Here is a 19,043-nt window from a genome sequence, read left to right as displayed (position 1 = left end):
CCTCGTTACCGGTAAGCCTTTTAACCTAGTAACGTTAATATACTGTGCATTTACATTATGGGAGTTTTGTGTCAAATTCACACTAAAAAGGTGGGTCAAATCCTGGACTATGAAGAATACATTGCTATGTAAACTATAATCCGGTTATTAGTACAGTCATCAGTTATCCTCTGTTCTTATAACGTAGCATTTGGCAAAAAATAAATAAATAAAACTGGTTTACGATGTAAATCCGTGTACCATTTCACTTTGATGACACGTTATGTAACAAAAAAACAGTTGCCTGTTGCGTAACCACAAATTCTCCGCCCCTTTTTCACTCGCTCCGCGCATGCGCAACAGCACCGTACACTCCGCCATTGAGGGACCCACGATCAGGGGGAAAGGGTCAGAGAGCCACTCCGACAAGCAGTTGCTGCACGTTTCTCCAGCCTTCAACCTGAACTTTGGCTTAAGCTACAATTTTTTAACACTTGACGCACATTCTTGTCTTATATCCTGTGGATGATTTTTGTTGACACCTGTGTGTCGTCACTACTAAGGAACGTTTTTTTTTTTTTTTTTAATACCAGATTGTAGAAGTAACGGGCAGCGAAGAACCACAGCTAGCGACAGCTATAACGAGGCTATAGCAGGCTAGCTAACGTTAGCTAGCGACCTGGCTAGCTGCACACGAGCTGAGCACTGCTCGGTGGTGGGGCGGGGGGCCGGCTTGCCTACAGTGTCGTTTGATGGATCCGAGAATCGCCTGGTTTCAACCAGAACAACGTGGACCTGCTAACAACCTGTGGATGCAGATTTGGGAGACGACACAAGGGCTCGGGTATTTACACGTAAATAACGGCTACACCACTGGATCTCAGAATACGTCTAGCTTGAAAGCGATCGTCAACGGGGCGTCGGGAGCCGTTCTCGCCCGCAGAAACGGGGCGCTTGACTCGAACACCGGCAGCAGTGACGCTAGGACTCAGGGGATGTCGACCTCAATGGGGGACGGGAAAATAACGGCACAGCGGGACTTTATACCACTGGAAACTAATAGCAACCACAACAACCGAGCCGGTGGCAGGGGCGGTGTTGGTGAAGGGGGCCAGCAGCAGGGCAGCGGGGTCGCTGTGCCTTGTAGGGGGCAGACGGATGGACACCCCAACAAAAGGAAAAGAGACAACAAAGCTAGCACTTATGGATTCAATTCCAGCTCCAACACAGGACGCTATGATGGCTTCACGGGCACGCCGTGGAAAGTCAGGAACTACTCAGAAGGAATTGTAGGGTAAGAGAGAGAGTTTAATAAAACGTCGGTTGATTTGAAAACCCACTGCTGGTAACGGAGACACTATCACTTTCCTCCCACAGAGCAAGTCTATAAACTAGGATTTAATGAACTGTTATTTCACCTATATTTAAAACACTCGCACACTGAAATGACATGCAGGGAGACGACTGAGGTTGCCAGTCTCACCCCACCCACTTTTCCGTCCCCACCTACTGAATCGACATTTGGGAGAACACTAAAATTATCTGTGAAAGTGAGTCTATCCACACTTTTAAAGGCATTATGACATTTTACACAGTAGGGTTAAGGTGCACAGACCGTTTTAAGTCATTAAGAAATTGGAATTAGAGAATTCTCACCCCCAAAAGGTGTAGGAAAGTAACTACAAGAAGTTGCCTGAAACTAGTTGATTTACGTTGCAAAAGACCACCATAGTGGATTTTAAGGAGCTATGCATCAAACCATGAATTAATTGTTCCAGCACTTTTGTATTCTAGGTAACTTTTGAACAAAATGCCCTGGCATGAAAAAAAACAAGTTGAAGCAAACCTTTAAACATCCATGAGGGTTAAACATGCAGCTCGTATTACTGGCTTTTGAACAAATATTCAAATGGAGGAATAAACTCAACACCTTTTGTGCTGCAGCAGATAATGCCTTTGGGCGTCAGGGCTGCACTGACATTTTTAAATCCTGGCCTGCTAACATTATATTGTTCATTAAAGAGTTGCAAACTAAACGTTGAATTAAGGAAGGTGTACACACAACCAGGACTGGGCGACGTGGAGAAAATCAGATATCACGACATTCCTGACCAAATACCCTGATGTGGATACTATGACACTGTTGTAGGCTTGACAATGTGTGCTTTAACAAAATATCTTCGCAATTAGATTTTAGATAAATAATCATCAGTGATGTGGATATGAGTAAGTGGTTACAGGCAAAAACTTAAGCCATATTACTATATAACCAAAAGCTAAGACAATATAAGTCTCATATCAGGATATAAATATAATATCGCTATATTGCCCAGCCCTACACATAACACATGTGCAGCCTACTACTGCTAGGTAAGGTGCATATTTAAACAAACCGTTCGGTCAACGACAAATTGTGCCAAAAGAGAGCAAAGAGGAGGTAACAGTGCTACCCAAAACAAGATTGACACTTTTGCTAGACGTGGACCATTTCATTGGTTCTCCTCCAGGCTCCTTAAGCCCACAGATGATAGGCTGGCAGTATTTCAGATGAAGTCAGAGTTGATGTATTTGCCCAAGTTGACAAACTGCTTTTGAATACAGTATTGTGAGCAAAAGTCAGTATGTTCACTATGACCTGACTATGACCAAGTACATTATTTGCAATACTGCAACCGCTCAAATGACAAGTTTAAGAATACATGATTACACTGCTGATTTATTAGCAGGTGAAGGAATATTGTGGGATGACAAGTGACTCTGAACCAGTTTGCCTTACCTCGAGTATGTGACGTGACAAATGACTCTTGGGCGCGATTACATACGTGGTCCGTGGACCCAACTTGAGATTTTTTCGTCATTGTTCAGTCAATGGATTCGATCAACGCAATCTCTGGTTTGGAGCATACTGATGGGAAAAATGGGGGCGTTGTTCCTGAAATCTTGACCGAATCCAACCAGGCAGGGCGATTGATTGTCAAAGACCTTTTGAAAGGCACGTGCATATTTAAAATTTGAAGTGGAGTAATTCTTTGAGTCAAATTCAGTGGAAGCGTACTTCCACCTAATTTAGTGAACGATTCAGTGAATCACAAACTGGAGACTCCCGCTTCATTCAGTGAGTTTGAGAATTTATTCATTACAAAGCATGTACATTTAGATTTCATACTAGAGCTATTCCTTTAACATTGGGCAACAGTATTAAGTCAAAAGTTATAGCCTAATGAATGCATAAGACATTTATTAACCTCTAACTACGTCAGTGACCTCCTTTCCTCATCGGTGGTTCTTTTAGATATTGTGACTTGGGAGAAATATTTTGGTGGGTTGGGCTCTGTTTTAATGACCTTTTAGGTGCAGAGATTTGCCCCTTTCCCCTCCCCTCTCTGTTAGACATGTGTAGACAAGCAGAACACCAGAATGTGGAGCTCAGTGTTTGGCTGATCCTCATTTATAGTAATATGGAAGCTCTGTGTTTGCATAAGGACATTCCTAAGTGATTAGCTCTGCTAATACCAGAACCTGAACCTCATTGCCTTGATCACAATAACCACCCCTGAGTGCTCTCTCTGTAACCATACTCTGTTAATTCACAATGCCAGCATGCTCTGTCATCACAGTAAATGTATTTTGAAATGTAGTAATGTAGTTGGACATACTACATGTGGATGTATACGGTCTGACTTTTAAAGGAACACGCCGACTTATTAGGACTTGAGCTTATTCACCGTATCCCCCAGAGTTAGATAAGTCCTTACATACCCTTCTCATCTCCGTGTTCCACGGTTAAATCTCCACTCATAATACATGTTTTGTTGCTTGGGAGATGCAGTGTTGATGTTGTATGTATAGAAGACACCCAGTTCCACAGTTAGTAATAGCCTTATCATTATGGGTGGTAGCATGTTTTTGATGAGCATTATTGGTTTGTCAAATTTGCTAAATTTGTTGGCCTCATTGCTTCCTTCCCATGCGTAATTGTCTCTATGCTTAAGAATGCACATTTTATTATACTTTTACTTTTTTTAGTGTCACGCAGTCGGATGCAGGGAATAAGATAAGCTTTGACCGTTCAGTGTTTGCCCCGACAAGCACAGGAGGACAGGCTTTGATTCATCTTGGCTGTCAGAGAGGAAATACTCCTGGCTCTACGAGACCAATATTGGTAAGGTTAGGTGCAAAAGTAAATAAAAATGATCACTGGGAAATAAACTATGGGGGATCAACCCAAGGGAAACGCTGCGTTCAGTCAGGTTGAGCTTAAGGGAGCGAGCAAAGGTAAACCTGGGAATCGTTGCATTTGAAATGTGCAACAGCGCAAGTAGCAAAATGGGTGAAGGTGGGAGTAAGTTCAGTATTTGCCTTTTTACGCTCCTCCAGTCTTTGTGGGACAGAGAAGGTTCCAAGCAAGCGGTCCGCCCTCACGATGGAAAAGGACCAGTGTTTACGTGCTCTACAAGGCCTCACTTACACAAAACAAAACCAACCCCCTTAGAGAGAAACCCAAGCCTCTTCAGTGTCTGTCCAATCAGATTGGGAGTTCTACGGGAGTGTTTCCACCTCATTTTCTGGTTGTGTAGAACAGTTATTTAGACTCCTAATATGAGCACAGGAAGACGGTGTAGCCTGGGAGAGCTGTGGCCCATTCTGCCCTGCTAAACTGTGTTCTGATCTGGTGTTGTGTTGTGGGTTTTATTGTGTAGGCAAGATGCAATGTTCCAAAGTTTTATAACAGGGTGGCATTGTGCGAGAGTGAATTCAGAGTGATAGGTGGATTGACCAGATGGGTCTGTTGTTTTTCCTGTATAACTGGCCATTCTAAATTACTCTCCTGAAATGTACATGTTTACTTCATTTATTTTCTGCAAAATCAACAGTAATTGTGAGATTGATTTGAGAGCAGTTGATCTGGTATTTCCAGGTAGAAGAAACAACCCCAGTTAAACACTGTAATAAGCCTTACTAACAGACCCACTAGGGGTGATTTGATGCATTGGTGTCATGGCCATTCCAAAGCTGACTTTCATATACAAGATGGAGACGTGATATTATTTAAATATGGGTATAATGGCCCTCGGTTGTACACGTGAAAAACGAAGTTTTCACAGAGTTGATTTTCAAAGGGGTCGTCACAAATATAGACGGTATATTAACTGGACCAACAGATCCCGTTGCTCTGGACGGAGACCAGTGGAGGATATTAGAAGCACTTTTCCGGTGAGCGCTGAGCGTTACTGCGCAGCCTCCAACTGAGAGAGACGACGTAGATGTGACGTGAGCAACGTGTCTGAAAGTTGTAAGTCTTCTGGTAGCTGTGCCAAGAGAAATCTCAATCATTCCCAATCTTGCAGAGACGGAGAGCGTAGGTATATGTACGGAGATGACGTGGACACAGGCTAATTAATGCTAACTAAAATGCTAGTTAACATTAGTAATTAAACTTAAACAGCTAATGTAAGTCGAAACTGCCAGGAGCTTCTCCTGTACTATACAGTAATTCCTCTACTATGCGACAGTAAGTTGCGTGGTTATGACACAATCGTGTCAGTAACGTGTGGTACAAGGTAATGGAGCCTTTTATACATTGTTGTTTCTTTAGAAATAAACGATGGACATGGGGTCTTTAAATGCTTCAGATGTAAAGTTATTCACTGTCAAAGTGACGTCAAAATGAATGGCAGTCAATGGAATGCTAATGGTGGGTGAGTGCTTGTTAGCATCCAAATGGAGCCATAGGAGGTTCCAGTTGTGAAGAGACTCCCTTGGTCACAAAGTAGCATCCAAAATGGAGAAAGCTAGTGTTTTAGCTATGCAGTTTCACACACTCCCACAGTTTCTCTGGTAAAAATAAATATATCAGGGCAAAAACCTGTTGAATAGTTTGCAGGCATGTTAGCTAACATGTCCCATCCCAGCACACACATTGTGAGTTGGAGCAGGACTTTTGGTCTTTTAAATTGTGTATGCCTTCACCACAAAATCTTTCTCAAGGGGCAAGTCACTATCTTTTACATTTTTAGTAATTCATCTTTTTTTTTTTTTTTTTTTTTTTTTTATTGTTGTGCACAAGGGCACCTCAACAAAAGTTCCTGTGTGTGGGCTAATGGTCCTGCGTGGCTTGTTTTATTATCCTGCCTGTGAATGCAAAGGCATGAGCTTCTGCTCTTTTCTTCTAACGTCTTCAAGTGTTGTCTTTTCCTGGTTTTTAAAGGCTGCCTTATTTTCTGAACTTACCAGACTTACTAGCTGTTTTATTGTTTTCCTTTACCCACTTAAGTCATTATATCCACATTATTGGTGATTGTTTATCAAAACTGTCAATGTGAAAGCACAAATAGTCAACCCTACAATATCGACATCGATGTATTTGGTCATAAATATCGTGATATTTGATTTTCTCCTTATCGCCCAGCTCTACCTGTGGCCCAAAATGGTAGAAATGACAGAGCAACCTGTACTTGATTAAATTTAGCAGAGCCTAGCGTTGGCAGCTAGTTCCAAGCGGTGAAACGGAACACAGTTTGCAGGCTAATGAAATGTGTGGTTTAATCGCTCACTGATGAGTAGCCCTGGCTCATGCTTTTATTGCCATTTATTGCCGCCGTCTTTTTGAGATTTATGATTCCCAGCAATAGCACACAGATAGCACCTCTGTGACCGAAGCTCCATTATTAGAACCGTGGTTCATCTGGCCTCTACTGGCTTTGACATCTATGTCTCGCTCTCCCCTCTCAGCGTGTACGTGTATGGAGAGAGAGAAGCCTGCATGCTGGTCATTTGGACACGTGCGGGCAGCTCTCCATACCTCAGCCTTCCCATGTGTAGTGAGGAATGTGTTTTTTTTACCCTCTTCCTGTCCAATGGAAAGCCTTGCCATGCTCCAGACTGCTGCAGTCAGCGAGCATCAAACAGTGTTGTTTTTTTTTCATAGCGTGTACTCAGACTGTGACCTTCTCAGCATGTGTACAGAACAGCTGGGCTTTGACTATTTCCTTTTGTTTAAGCTAATATTTTTAAATTTTTTTTTTTTTGTGATACTGCATTAGTGTTGCTAATACAATTTCATTTTCAGTCTTAGTGTTTTAGTACCAAAATGTTACAGCTTTCATTTTGAAATGCTACAATAAGAGGGGAAGATATTTAACCAAAAATAATTGAATTCAATTTGAATGTGTTGAAAATATATCGTAAGAAGTGCAATCATATATGTGGTATATTTGTTTTAGGTTGTTCTTTCAATTTGTATTGATATTTATTTTGAAGAGATGTAAGAAAAAAAAAAAAAAAAAAAAAAAACTGGCCAATGTCCTTCAGGACAGTTTGTGCTGAATCGTGACTTTTCTTTGCTCACTAACGGTAAACGTTACACGAGGCACTGCTTTTGACCGGTATTGTTAGGAAAGCTACTTGGAAAATGTAGTTGGTGAAGCCACAAGCTACTCCGTTGGCAGTATTCGAGCTACAGCAATACAAACTTTGAAAGTTGCAAGCTACGCTACAAATCACTCTGAAAGAGTAGCTACTAGCCTACATTGAAGCTATTTCACATCAAGAAATAGAATAAACAAATGGATTGGATGGATTTGTTATAGGGCTGGGCGATATAGCTGAAAACTGTATCGCGATATAAGTGTTTCATATCTGTCGATATCGATAATTATTGATATTTTTTATGACCTATTTATAATAAGGACCAGGAGAAAAATATATTAAATTTAAGCATTTTTATTTTAAACTTAACCTTCCTCTGATTATAATCCCCTCAGTTATAAAAGCAGAAATGTCAACACAACCATGGAAAACACTCAAATAATTAAAATGTAAACATAGGTCTAAAATCACAATGAACACTTAACAATCATCTCTTAACATTAAGATGCAAACTTAAAGAATAAGTAAGAAATGCTTAATAAAGTGTAATAAAATAGTGCAAAATGTTAAATATAAGAAACCTGAGAAAAACTATTTTCTGCAGGTTTAGTACTAGGTTGGTAACCTGGCTTCTGGACAGTGCTCAGCATGTCTGCCTCCGTTATTTCTTTGTAGCGTTTAGTAGCAGAGTACCTCTCCATGGCGGTCTGCTGCTTGTAGTGTTTAGTAAGGCGCTGATGCAGAGTACCTCTCCATGTTGGTCAGCTGCTTGTAGTGTTTAGTAAGGCGCTGATGCAGAGTACCTCTCCATGTTGGTCTGCTGCTTGTAGTGTTTAGTAAGGTGCTGATGCAGAGTACCTCTCCATGTTGGTCAGCTGCTTGTAGTGTTTAGTAAGGTGCTGATGCAGAGTACCTCTCCATGTTGGTCAGCTGCTTGTAGTGTTTAGTAAGGTGCTGATGCAGAGTACCTCTCCATGGCGGTCTGCTGCTTGTAGTGTTTAGTAAGGCGCTGATGCAGAGTACCTCTCCATGTTGGTCAGCTGCTTGTAGTGTTTAGTAAGGTGCTGATGCAGAGTACCTCTCCATGTTGGTCAGCTGCTTGTAGTGTTTAGTAAGGTGCTGATGCAGAGTACCTCTCCATGGCGGTCTGCTGCTTGTAGTGTTTAGTAAGGCGCTGATGCGGAGTACCTCTCCATGGCGGTCTGCTGCTTGTAGTGTTTAGTAAGGCGCTGATGCGGAGTACCTCTCCATGGCGGTCTGCTGCTTGTGCCGTGTAGCAGCTGCAGATGTTGTTGGACGTTGATGGCGAATACGGCTGTGCTCCAAAGTGCGAGCGCGGCTAAGGTGGTAAAACAAGTTTATGGTATTACCAGTGTTGGTGGGGACGACGGTCTGACGACATTGGTCTGACTACGGTCAGACTTATAAAATCCCCAAAAACTGCCATGACTGACTTTGTTTTATCAACAATTTCCTCGCTCGCTGCGGCACTCACTTTCCACTTATCACTCCACGCCGGTTCTGTTATTGAAGAACACGAGACAACAATGTGGCACAACCAAACTTAATACTGCTACATGATTGGCTATTAGAGTGTCACTCCCTACGTTGCTAGGTTACCAGAGAGCAAGTGCCTTTGTTCATGCAACCAAACTTGCTTCACAACCTCTGGTTTCTTCTGATGAAGAAAAACAAGTTATCGAACATTTTATCGACCGCATTTTCTTTTGATATTGATTACGTGTCTATCGCGAGACATATCGTTATCGTTTTATCGCCCAGCCCTATTTTGTTACAACATTAAAACTGTACTTTTGAAATTTTGAATAAAAAAGTGACTGACCTAGTTCCTACACAGGAACCAGATCAGTTGATGTTGCTCCAAAGTTTTTAGAAAAGCTCAGAAAAATCAACAAATGGATGACGCTCTACTGGTGTGATACTCCAAGCCCACTAGCAATAGGCCCTATATTTTTTTTTTTTTTTTTTTCCTGGCACTGGTATTACCATATGTGTAGTCCAACTGCTCCTGTTTTGACCACAGTACTCTGCTGCATCACTCGGGCATGACCAAGCCTACCACTTGCAGTCAGCAGTGTTTGGGCTTCTGTGTAACTCGAGCCGTTTTGTCCCAATGGCCAACACTTAGCACCCCAGATCAGTTCAGCGATGACGAATCTGTGAGACATCGACACCTCTGCCTTTTTGTTTGTGGTTGTCCTAATTTTAAAAAAGCAGTGTGTGGTTGTGACTAGTTTGCCTCTTGGCAGACCCTGTCAACCTAAACAGAGCAGTGTTGCATAACACACGCTACCCTCTTTTGTCGCAAAGGATGCAGAGGCCCAGTATTTCAATGGTGTTGGGACTCTTTCTGGGACAGTATGGCCACAGCAATGGTCACAACTATTTCATCGCGACCAAACCCATCTTACGCACAGAACTGGGCAGAACGTATGTGCTGGTTGGCCGTCGGCTGTAGTCTTTGCGGTGTGTTCAGGAACAACTTTTTGGCCAAGACACAGGCGGCTTGAGGAGAGGCGAGGTGAGGCCAGGGTTGGGCTTCGTCGCTTGGCGTTCAGCACCTTAATTCTGTGGGAAACGCTGCTGAGACACTGTTCATTGCATTGAACACAGTCATCCATCAGCAGTCTCATGATTCAGGCAGGTGTTTCTTGACACACAAATGTTATGTTCCAGCATGCCTGTTTTTAAGTATTAAATTCTAAAGCTATGCAGGCGCTTTAAAAAGACACCTTTTGTACCGTAGTGTAGGGCTGGGCGATATGGAGAAAATCAAATATCACGATATTTTTTACCAAATACTATTGTAGTGTTGACTATCGGTGCTTTCACAAACTATTTAGATGAGATTTTAGATAAATAATCATCAGTAATGTGGATATAATGACTAAGTGGGTAAAGTTAAATACTAGAACAGTTACAACAGTCTGCGAAGTTCAGAAAATGACATCACTTTACTGTAATGCAGCCTTTAAAACCAGGAAAAGGATTATGCCAAATTACGATATCCAAAATCTAAGACGATGTCTAGTCTCATATCTCGATATCAATATAATATCGATATATTGCCCAGCTCTACCGTAGTGCCAAAGTATCTGAACAGGCAGTAAATAGTGCTCAGTGGGATGTGACAATAACCTTCTTCTCTTTCATCCTACCCAACTTAACAGATGGCTCTTGTTCACACAAAGGCATTTCAGCACCACACCCATTACCCTCTCTCTTTCTCTCTCTCTGTTTTTTTCTGTTTCACCTTAAGCATATATAGCCCTCTCTACTTTTTTTTTCCATTTTTATTTTTCCCTCTGTGATGTGATATCCCTCTCTTTCTACATTTGCTGTCTCACATTTTCTCTTTCTCCTGCCTTCCCATTCCTTCTCTTTTATGATTCTCTGATAAGGTGCTGCGGTGACATTTGTGGGAATGTTGAGGGATGCACTGATCCCACCTTTTCTCTCAATACCGATTCCATACGTGTGTTATGTGCTGAGAACTGATCTAATACCAAGGTCAGGCATGCTGTATTTATTCATTTATTTAGTCCGTAACTAATTATTTACATTCTGCAATAAAGTTAGAAAATAAAGGTGTAACTGGAATGCCTAAGGGGAAACAAGGAATTTTCTATGACCAGAGCGATATGATATTGCATAATTTTGTTGTCAGGCCCTGTTGTATAAATGCACAACACTGCCTGCTAATGCACGACACCTAGCACTGGTGGCAGTGTTATGCTCCATCGCTTCCTAAACCATAGGGATTCCAGTGACTATTTGAATGATTGAAATTTAACAGGCAGCTGATAATCCATAAATTGTTTAACAGTTGGTGGTTCCAGCTTTTCAGGTATAAGGATTTGCTGCTATTTCTTGTTTGAAGATTATTTTAAACTGCAAATCTCTCGGCTTTTGACGGTTGGTCCAACATGAACATATAGCCTAAATAAATAAACAAATGACATTGTGTACAGGCTAATATTGAACTAACTAAAAGGCAAAGGAATGTAAACAACAAAGACTTTTTAGTGCAAAGACATCAGTGACATCATCTAGGGCTCTAGGAAATTGTGGTGGTCATTTGAAAAGAATCATTTGTTGAAGCTCTAAATTGGCGCAGGTGTGAACACTGCAAAACCTAGACAAAGAAGCCCAATTCCAGAAGTCCTCTGAGCGTGGACACTTGCTGTCAGAAAAACAATTTCAGCCATTCATCCCTTTTGAACCACCAGTAAACACGACAGGCAGCATTTCAGCGACTCTAGAATACTCATGCCAGAGGGGAAATCTTAGGATAAGAAGAAGTACTAAAGAGGAGAGAGAACCTTTTTTTTTTTTCCTCCTCTGAAAGCTTTAGCTCTGAAAATCTGCTCCCTGAGATTGCATAACAATATTATGATATAGGCAAGTGGGATTATCTGATAAGCTGTGCCAAGGGTCCATGTGCTTCCCAGGCAGGCGCAGCGCTGAGATGAAACTTGATCCAAGAAGGTGGGGCATGAGATGTGATTTCTACGGCTGCTCCCAACACGTGATGATAAAGGCGCAGTAGTGGCCTGTTTGCTGTGAAATGAAACCTATCTGTGCTGTTGTGGAGTAGACATGCTCACATCTCAGTTGGGCCACTCTTGCCATTCTTATTTATTTTATTTTTTTTAAAGTTTATGTTGCACTCTCATAGAAGCAAACTGAAAAGATGATGATAGATACATGCCCTCTTTTTTATTTATTTTTTAGCTTTATTATTATGAAGGTTTGAAAAAGAAACTGTTAAAGTCCTTCAGTTTAATTACAACACATTAAATGAACTTGAATTGGTGTTAGGCTTTGGGCTGGTTTGTCTTAATGATACAGAATTGATCTACAGAAAAGCAGTGTTCTCTGAAATCAAAACTGATGTTGCATTTGCAATGCAGACTGTAGCTGCTGAGTTTCTTTTACCCTTAAATGAAACCTAATGTTTCTGTGATAGAGGCTGGAGTCTCTGCAGTGTGCACCGGAAAAAGAGATTAGGTCATACCAATTTCAAGTGGTTGTTTGTTGCCATGTTGGACAAGAGGCAACAAATGGAAACTGCAACTTATTTTCTACTCTTCCGTGACAAAATACTATTACTTTTTCCCCAAAAAATAAATGAAAACAACCTGTTACCAGAAAGGGAAAAAAAAAAGAAAAAGGCTGGGACATTAAAGCTATGGCTGGGTCACAGCATTAGCAAGGTAGTATGTAATGCTGAGATTAAAGCTCAAACACAAACACAGGGAGCTGGTGTTGTCATGGACTTAACACAGTGGCTGGCTACTGCTTCAAGTTGTTCAGCCCTCCATTCATCTGCATTGTCCGCAATACCGTACATTTACATCCGCTACAGTCAGTCTTGTGAGCAGCCAGTTAGTCGGCATTCAGTCCAGCAATAACAATACCTAAAACACCCAGCCCTTCATTCATTTCAACGAGACCACGGTCTTGGCACACCCGAAAGGTTCATCTGTCCAAAAAAAAGAAAGAAAAAGAGTTTGTTCTGGCTTGACTTTGCCACTCTTCAAACTAGGGATGTCCCGAGCCGATCCAGGTGTCGGTGTCGGTGCCAATCAACGTTTTTGACGCCTTTTTTTTCACGGTTTGTTTTTGCTTTTTCCAACGTTTTAAATTGTTAAATTTTTGTTCTACACATTTTCAGCGCTTATTTCTACGTCTCATATTTTCAGATATAAAACAAAAATTGAAAACGGATCAATTTGACCCAAAGTCAACACAAGGGTTAACCCGGTGACCCAAAAGACAAAAAAAGGGTTAATACAGCACCTTTAGTGCTTGTTTGTACAGCATTTTGGTCAGCATAAACTGTGTTTAACCCTTGTGTTGACTTCGGGTCAAATTGACCCATTTTCAATTTTTGTTTTAGATCAGAAAATATGGGTCGTAGAAATAAGCACTGAAAATGTGTAGAAGAAAAATTTAACAATTCAAAACGGAAAAAGCAAAAACTAACCTTTTTTTAAGGTTGACGGGAAGATAACCCTTGTGTTGTCCTTTGGGTCACTGGGACCCGAAGGACAACACAAGGGATAATATAATGGATCGGACTAAGTATCTGCAGATACCCAATACTAAAAGACTCTTTTCCGCATCGGGTCATCCCAAACTCTAATGTCATCTGTCTGTGGACTGCATTGGCCAATCAAATATTCTGCAAGCAAACTCACTTTTAGCCTGCACCTCGTAACTTGCTAACTTTACTGTTTCCTTTTTTTTTTTTTTGCTTAGTTTTTAATTTTTTTTTTTTTTTTTTTTTTACAAGTGTTGGGACTGGAGCTAAAATGATTAGTCAAAATTCGATAAATAACTTGACAGAAAATGAATTGTCAACTACTATCATAACAGATTAATCGTTTGTCTTTTCTTTTCTTTTTCTTTTTTAAGCAAAACGCCAAACCTTACGCAGTCCCAGCATGTCCTTTTGTGATAATAAACTGAATATTTTTGGGTTTGTTGGTAACAAGAGACAGTTTCTAGTGCTAAAAATGAAATAAAGCCAATGCGGAAGTGCCATTATATTCAGGCTTAAAGTTCTGCATAATTAAAGGCGTTCCACTTTGAGTGACAGGTGGACTGTCATCACAGGAGGCGAGCGTAGACTGTAGGCTTCGTTCAGCCTAGGGGTGCACCGATCCGATATTAAGATTGGGGATCGGAAAAATTAACCGATTCACGGGCCGATCCAGTTTTGTTAGTTTTTTTTCCCCTCTATCGCACGCGTGTTGCATGCTGGAAGAGTTGAGTGTACAAATAAATAAGAATTCAATACATTACATCTGTGTTATTTTGTCTTTGTTAGGAAAGTAATGTTTAGTTAGGAAAGTCTGGTGCCTTTAGTCTCTTCCACATGGTGGAAGGAAGGTATAAGGTGGAAGGTATACAGTGTATTATTAATTCAACAACGGGATCGGTATCGGCCGGGTATCGACAGATACACAAAGCCCAGGCATCGGTATCGGGACTGAAAAAGTCAGATGGGTGAAGTCCCGGATATTCATTTCATCACTTGCATAGCATCTTGTGTTTTCAATGCAGTGTTGCCGTTTGGCTGCAGGAATTTGGGCGTTTAATCAAAGTAACCATGATGGCATTTGGCTAGGGTAAGAAAGTATTTTCCCTACATGGTTAGCAGACCTGCAACCTTTCAGTGCTGCGTCTGTATCCCAGGCTTCTGCGAGACTGAGTGTGTGAGACTGCAGAAATAATAAAGGTGAAACCCAGTCAACTTTGACTGTCAGGTGAAGCGTTTTTGTTACATAGAAGCCAGACACTAGACACACACACAGTGCTCTGTGGGGCCTAATCCAGGCGACGCTCAGTCAGTGTTGGTAGCTGCTAGTGTACTTCTTGTCCAACTTTCGGTGGTACATGCTGGCTTTACTTTGTTGCCTTGTCTTTTTAGAAACGCCACTTTACCTCTCTTTTTCTATCGTCTGCCAAGGGGAGTGTGTCTGTTGTTGCCCTAATCTGGCTCGATGTGGTTGTTTTTGCACGTGAGCATGCGTACATGCTTGTGTGTGTGTATGTGTGCCTACACGTTTTTGTTCCTATTTGTCCTCCCACATAGACTTGTCCGTGTGCATGCATGTACACACAACTTGTCAATGGAAAGGTCAGGGCACGTGGGCAGAGCAACCTGTTCAAAGGACAAATGTGTTACCTTTGCTCAGCCTGCCCTTACTGACCCATTAGGGGATCCTGTTTTGTTTTTGCTCAGCCCTACTGCTTTACCTAAAAAGAAACAGTTGGTTTGGGATAACGTTAAAAACAAAGCTGCCTCTCTTTGGGAAGACGGAACCTTTTTCACTTCTTCCTGGTAAAAATGACCCATTTTTCAGTAATTCTTAACCTCCATCTGAAACCTGATAGACGACATATTAGGACAGAACATATTAGTCAAACTAATATTCCAGCTTGGGCTGGCCAATATATCAATATTATATGGACATCGATATATGAGGCTAGATATATAATTTTGGATATTGTAATATGGTGATATGACACAAGTGTTGTCTTTTCTTGGTTTTAAAGGCTTCATTAAAGTAATGTGAAAGTCATTTTCTTGGCAGACTGTTCTAGCGGTTTTATTTGCCTTTACCCACTTTTGCATTATTGGTGATTGTTTATCAAAACTCTCATTGTCTTTAATATTTTGTGAAAGCACCAATAGTCAACCCAGCAATATCAACATCAATATATTTGGTCAAATATATCGTGATATTTGGTCAAATATATCGTGATATTTGATTTTTTTTTTTTTTTTCTTATCCCCAGCTCTAATTCCAACCAATTATTTCCCTCTTACTCACAATTCTAACTATACCTCCAAAGAAAAGCTAATAATAGAAGTGAAACTCGGGGACGCCCGCTACTTTTTTAGACTTTTCTTTGACAAGGGAAGTAGGGCTGGGCAGCGTTCAAAATATTTCGATCTGGTGCCAATTTCGATACCTCAGTTACTTTTATTGTCCACCTTAATTGTGAATCAAAACAGTTATCAAAATTAAAAAATTCTGGTAACACTGCTCAGTAACCTTAATAAAACTGCTTGTGCTTTTGGATTGGGGTGTGCCAGTCAAAAAAAAAAAAAAAAAAAAAAAAAAAAAAGAGAAACCTTTTTGACACAATATGAACATATTATAAATAATAAATAAACAAATCACATTGTGTACAGGCTAATATTGAGCTAACTAAAATGCAAAGGAATGTAAACAAAAAAGACTTTTTAGTGCAAACTGCATAATGACAAAAACTTTAACAATAATCTTGGTGACTGCCCTGTTGTCAACATTGAACTAATGGAGAACTAACTTAAGTGCAAAGTGAATGTAATTGAATTGCCTTGTTGCTGAAAGGTGCTGTAGAAATAAAGTTGCCTTGCCTTACAACCTCAGCCTGTCAGTCAGTCACCAGGGCACAGAAACCACTGTTGTGCCTGCTTGTCTCAGAGGAAGTGTAACGTCAACAGCACCGCGACCGCTTTCGCCTCTGCATTAATATCATATCGCAGCAAGCACTGTCTGCGTGAAGTTTTGAAAAACTGTAACCACACTTGTAACCACTTTATCGGCATTGCCATGACTTCAACAAAACTACAGAGCCGACGTAGTTTGATCGAGTTTACTCTGTCTGCACCTCTGCTCGCGTGTGTCGGAGCTCCGCTCTCTGTCAATATGCAGAGAGGACAGATAAGCTTGCGCTTACAGGCTCAGATGCTTTTGGAACTGAAATTTGGCACAGAAAGATAAATAATAAAAAGAAGAAAAAAAAAGTATCGAGGTTCGGTGCCCAGCCCTCAAGGGAACGTTGACACTTTTGGCAACACCCTGCGTCACTCATTCTGCTGTTGAATGAATTCATATCGTGGGTCTGCTTTGAACAAAAACAGTTGGTTACTAGCTTGTCCAGTAGACCCATAATATTGTATAAATAATCCAGCACCTATTCAATAATTTCCATTTGTAATTTTTTTTTTTAAGATTATTTTTAGGCCTTTTATTTTCAAAGTTAAAGGTGAATTTGACTGATAGCAGTATTACTTTTTCAAATATTCTATAGATTTTCTATCGTGATAATATATGATAATCGTGTAGTGAAAATCTGATATCATGAAAGCCCTTATACAGATGGATGAGGAGAAGGGTTATAGGAGATAATGGACATCCTTTGGAGGTGTGAACAACTCAGCTTAGTGTGATTTTAGTTGCAGGAGTTTTGTACGTAAATATGCAAGTTTAAGAAAAGGGAACACAGCTATTATCTATGTCCGACATTGATATAGTGTGACCCAATTTCACAGCTGTATCCGTGGCAGTGACTGTTTTCACCGAGTCCCTTGCCATTACATATTGTGTCATTTTACTTTACTAGCAGGAAGTGCACAGGTTGGACCAAGAGAACCTCTTTCCTCTGTCTTTGTGGCTAAAATGAGATATGTGTGATATGGGATGTTGCTAAATCTCAGTAGCCTTGACTAGTTCAAGCTAATAAATGAATGTATCTGTTTTAAGATAGTCAACTATTAATTACACTAATCTGACTTGTTTGACTTTTTCAATGGTCTATTCTATGTCTTAGTTCTTATCATCAATTACCTGCTAGTGTACTATAAGACAGTACCCGCTGTGTGCACGTTCCTTCTTGATGTCGGTCTATTTGCAAAGCGTCCTTTTGCAGCACGGCCTGAGTAAAAAATGTGCCGCTTAAACTTTGGGTGCCGGAAATGATGATGTTTTCGATTCTTAATTCACTGGATTACCACAAAACCAATGTCCCCCACTCTTCTCACAACACTGTGTTCTGTGTCACATGCAGGTTACACGAGGAGGTCAATGACTTCTATGACTACATCTCCCCACGGCCGGAGGAGGAGAAAATGAGAATGGAGGTGGTGGACAGAATCAAGGGAGTCATCCACGACCTGTGGCCCAGTGCTGAGGTACGCATCACCAACCACAAAAACTGAGTGAACTTTTTTTTTTTGGTCTGGATCGCAGAGTGCGACAGGCTAGATTTGTCAGTGTGCCACTGATGATCAGGCTGATAATTGCCCCCCAGCTGTTAGAAGCTTGGCTGTGATCTGAAAGCTACTAAGCATCACCAGAGCAGGGTTCCCACGGTCATGGTAAACCTAGAAAAGTCATGGAATTAGTCAAATCCTTAAAAGTTTTGGAAAAGTCATGGAACTTTATTGTTTAATGAAATTAATTAGTTACAGTTGTCTTCCGTTGATACATTTCCACGTGTTATTTTCTGTAGCTGTTGAAGTATCGTAGCTCAAATATGCCGTCGATGTTTGAATAATGCCGGGCAAGTCTACGCTTATTATTTCATGGCTCTCTACTGACTGATGCAATTAGTCATTAAAGAGCCATGAAATATTATATAAAAAATGTCCAGTCATGCATCCATAAATGATTTTTATAATCAAATGCAATAAGAATAGACTGATGATACAATCATTTCCGTTTCCCCTTGTTCTTGAAAGCCAGTATCAGGAAATGTATTGACTACATTTATAGTATTTGAAGTAAATGTGAACATTTAGAGATTGAAAAAAACGATTTTCATACAATAATAAACATTTGGAGTAAAGTATACTATACAGTTATGTTTGTGTTATACATTGTGAATATTCGTGGAAATGTTATTATGGTCCCTTGACAAGTCATGAAAAAGTTTTGAAATTTTAATAATAATAATAATAATAATAATAATAATAATAATAATAATAATAATAATAATAATAACTTGCAATAGTGAAAATAGTAAGTTCTATTATAAACCCTGAACACAATGTTTGTTGCACTAGTTGAATACTATGACCAGCAGGGGTGCACGATTCAGAAAATGTCCCGATTCAATATTGATTTTCAGGCTCAAGATTCGATTAAAAAAAGATTCTCGATTTTTAAAAAAACGATTCACAGTATGTAAATGTAGTTTTGTTTTACTTATTTTTGGAAATCTATGAACCGATTTTGAATCGGTAGAGCTTGAATTGCGATTCGAATATGACTCGATTTGTTTGCACACCCCTAACGACCAGGCTACCTTGGCCTCTGTACTTTACAACAAGCAATTACCACACTTAACATATGAGGCTAATGGCTACAGGCTTCCGCCTTTCATAAAGCATC

General features: G+C 40.5%; 1 protein-coding gene across 1 annotated transcript in view; it reads left to right on the top strand.

The window, feature by feature from the left end:
* The first annotated feature begins 355 nt into the window (after positions 1-355).
* Positions 356-19,043, top strand: part of tent4b (terminal nucleotidyltransferase 4B) — a 29,920-nt gene continuing 11,232 nt past the window's right edge. Inside the window, exons 1-2 of the mRNA XM_028578033.1 lie at positions 356-1,273; positions 17,719-17,842. Of these exons, the coding sequence (XP_028433834.1) occupies positions 732-1,273; positions 17,719-17,842 (666 nt within the window). The 5' untranslated portion in view covers positions 356-731. The remainder of the gene's footprint in view (positions 1,274-17,718; positions 17,843-19,043) is intronic.

This window comes from Perca flavescens, chromosome 1 (assembly GCF_004354835.1).
Source record: "Perca flavescens isolate YP-PL-M2 chromosome 1, PFLA_1.0, whole genome shotgun sequence".
Classification (NCBI taxonomy): Eukaryota; Metazoa; Chordata; class Actinopteri; order Perciformes; family Percidae; genus Perca; species Perca flavescens.
The sequence above is the reverse complement of the archived record's forward strand: the minus strand, read 5'-3'. Positions and strand labels throughout refer to the sequence as shown.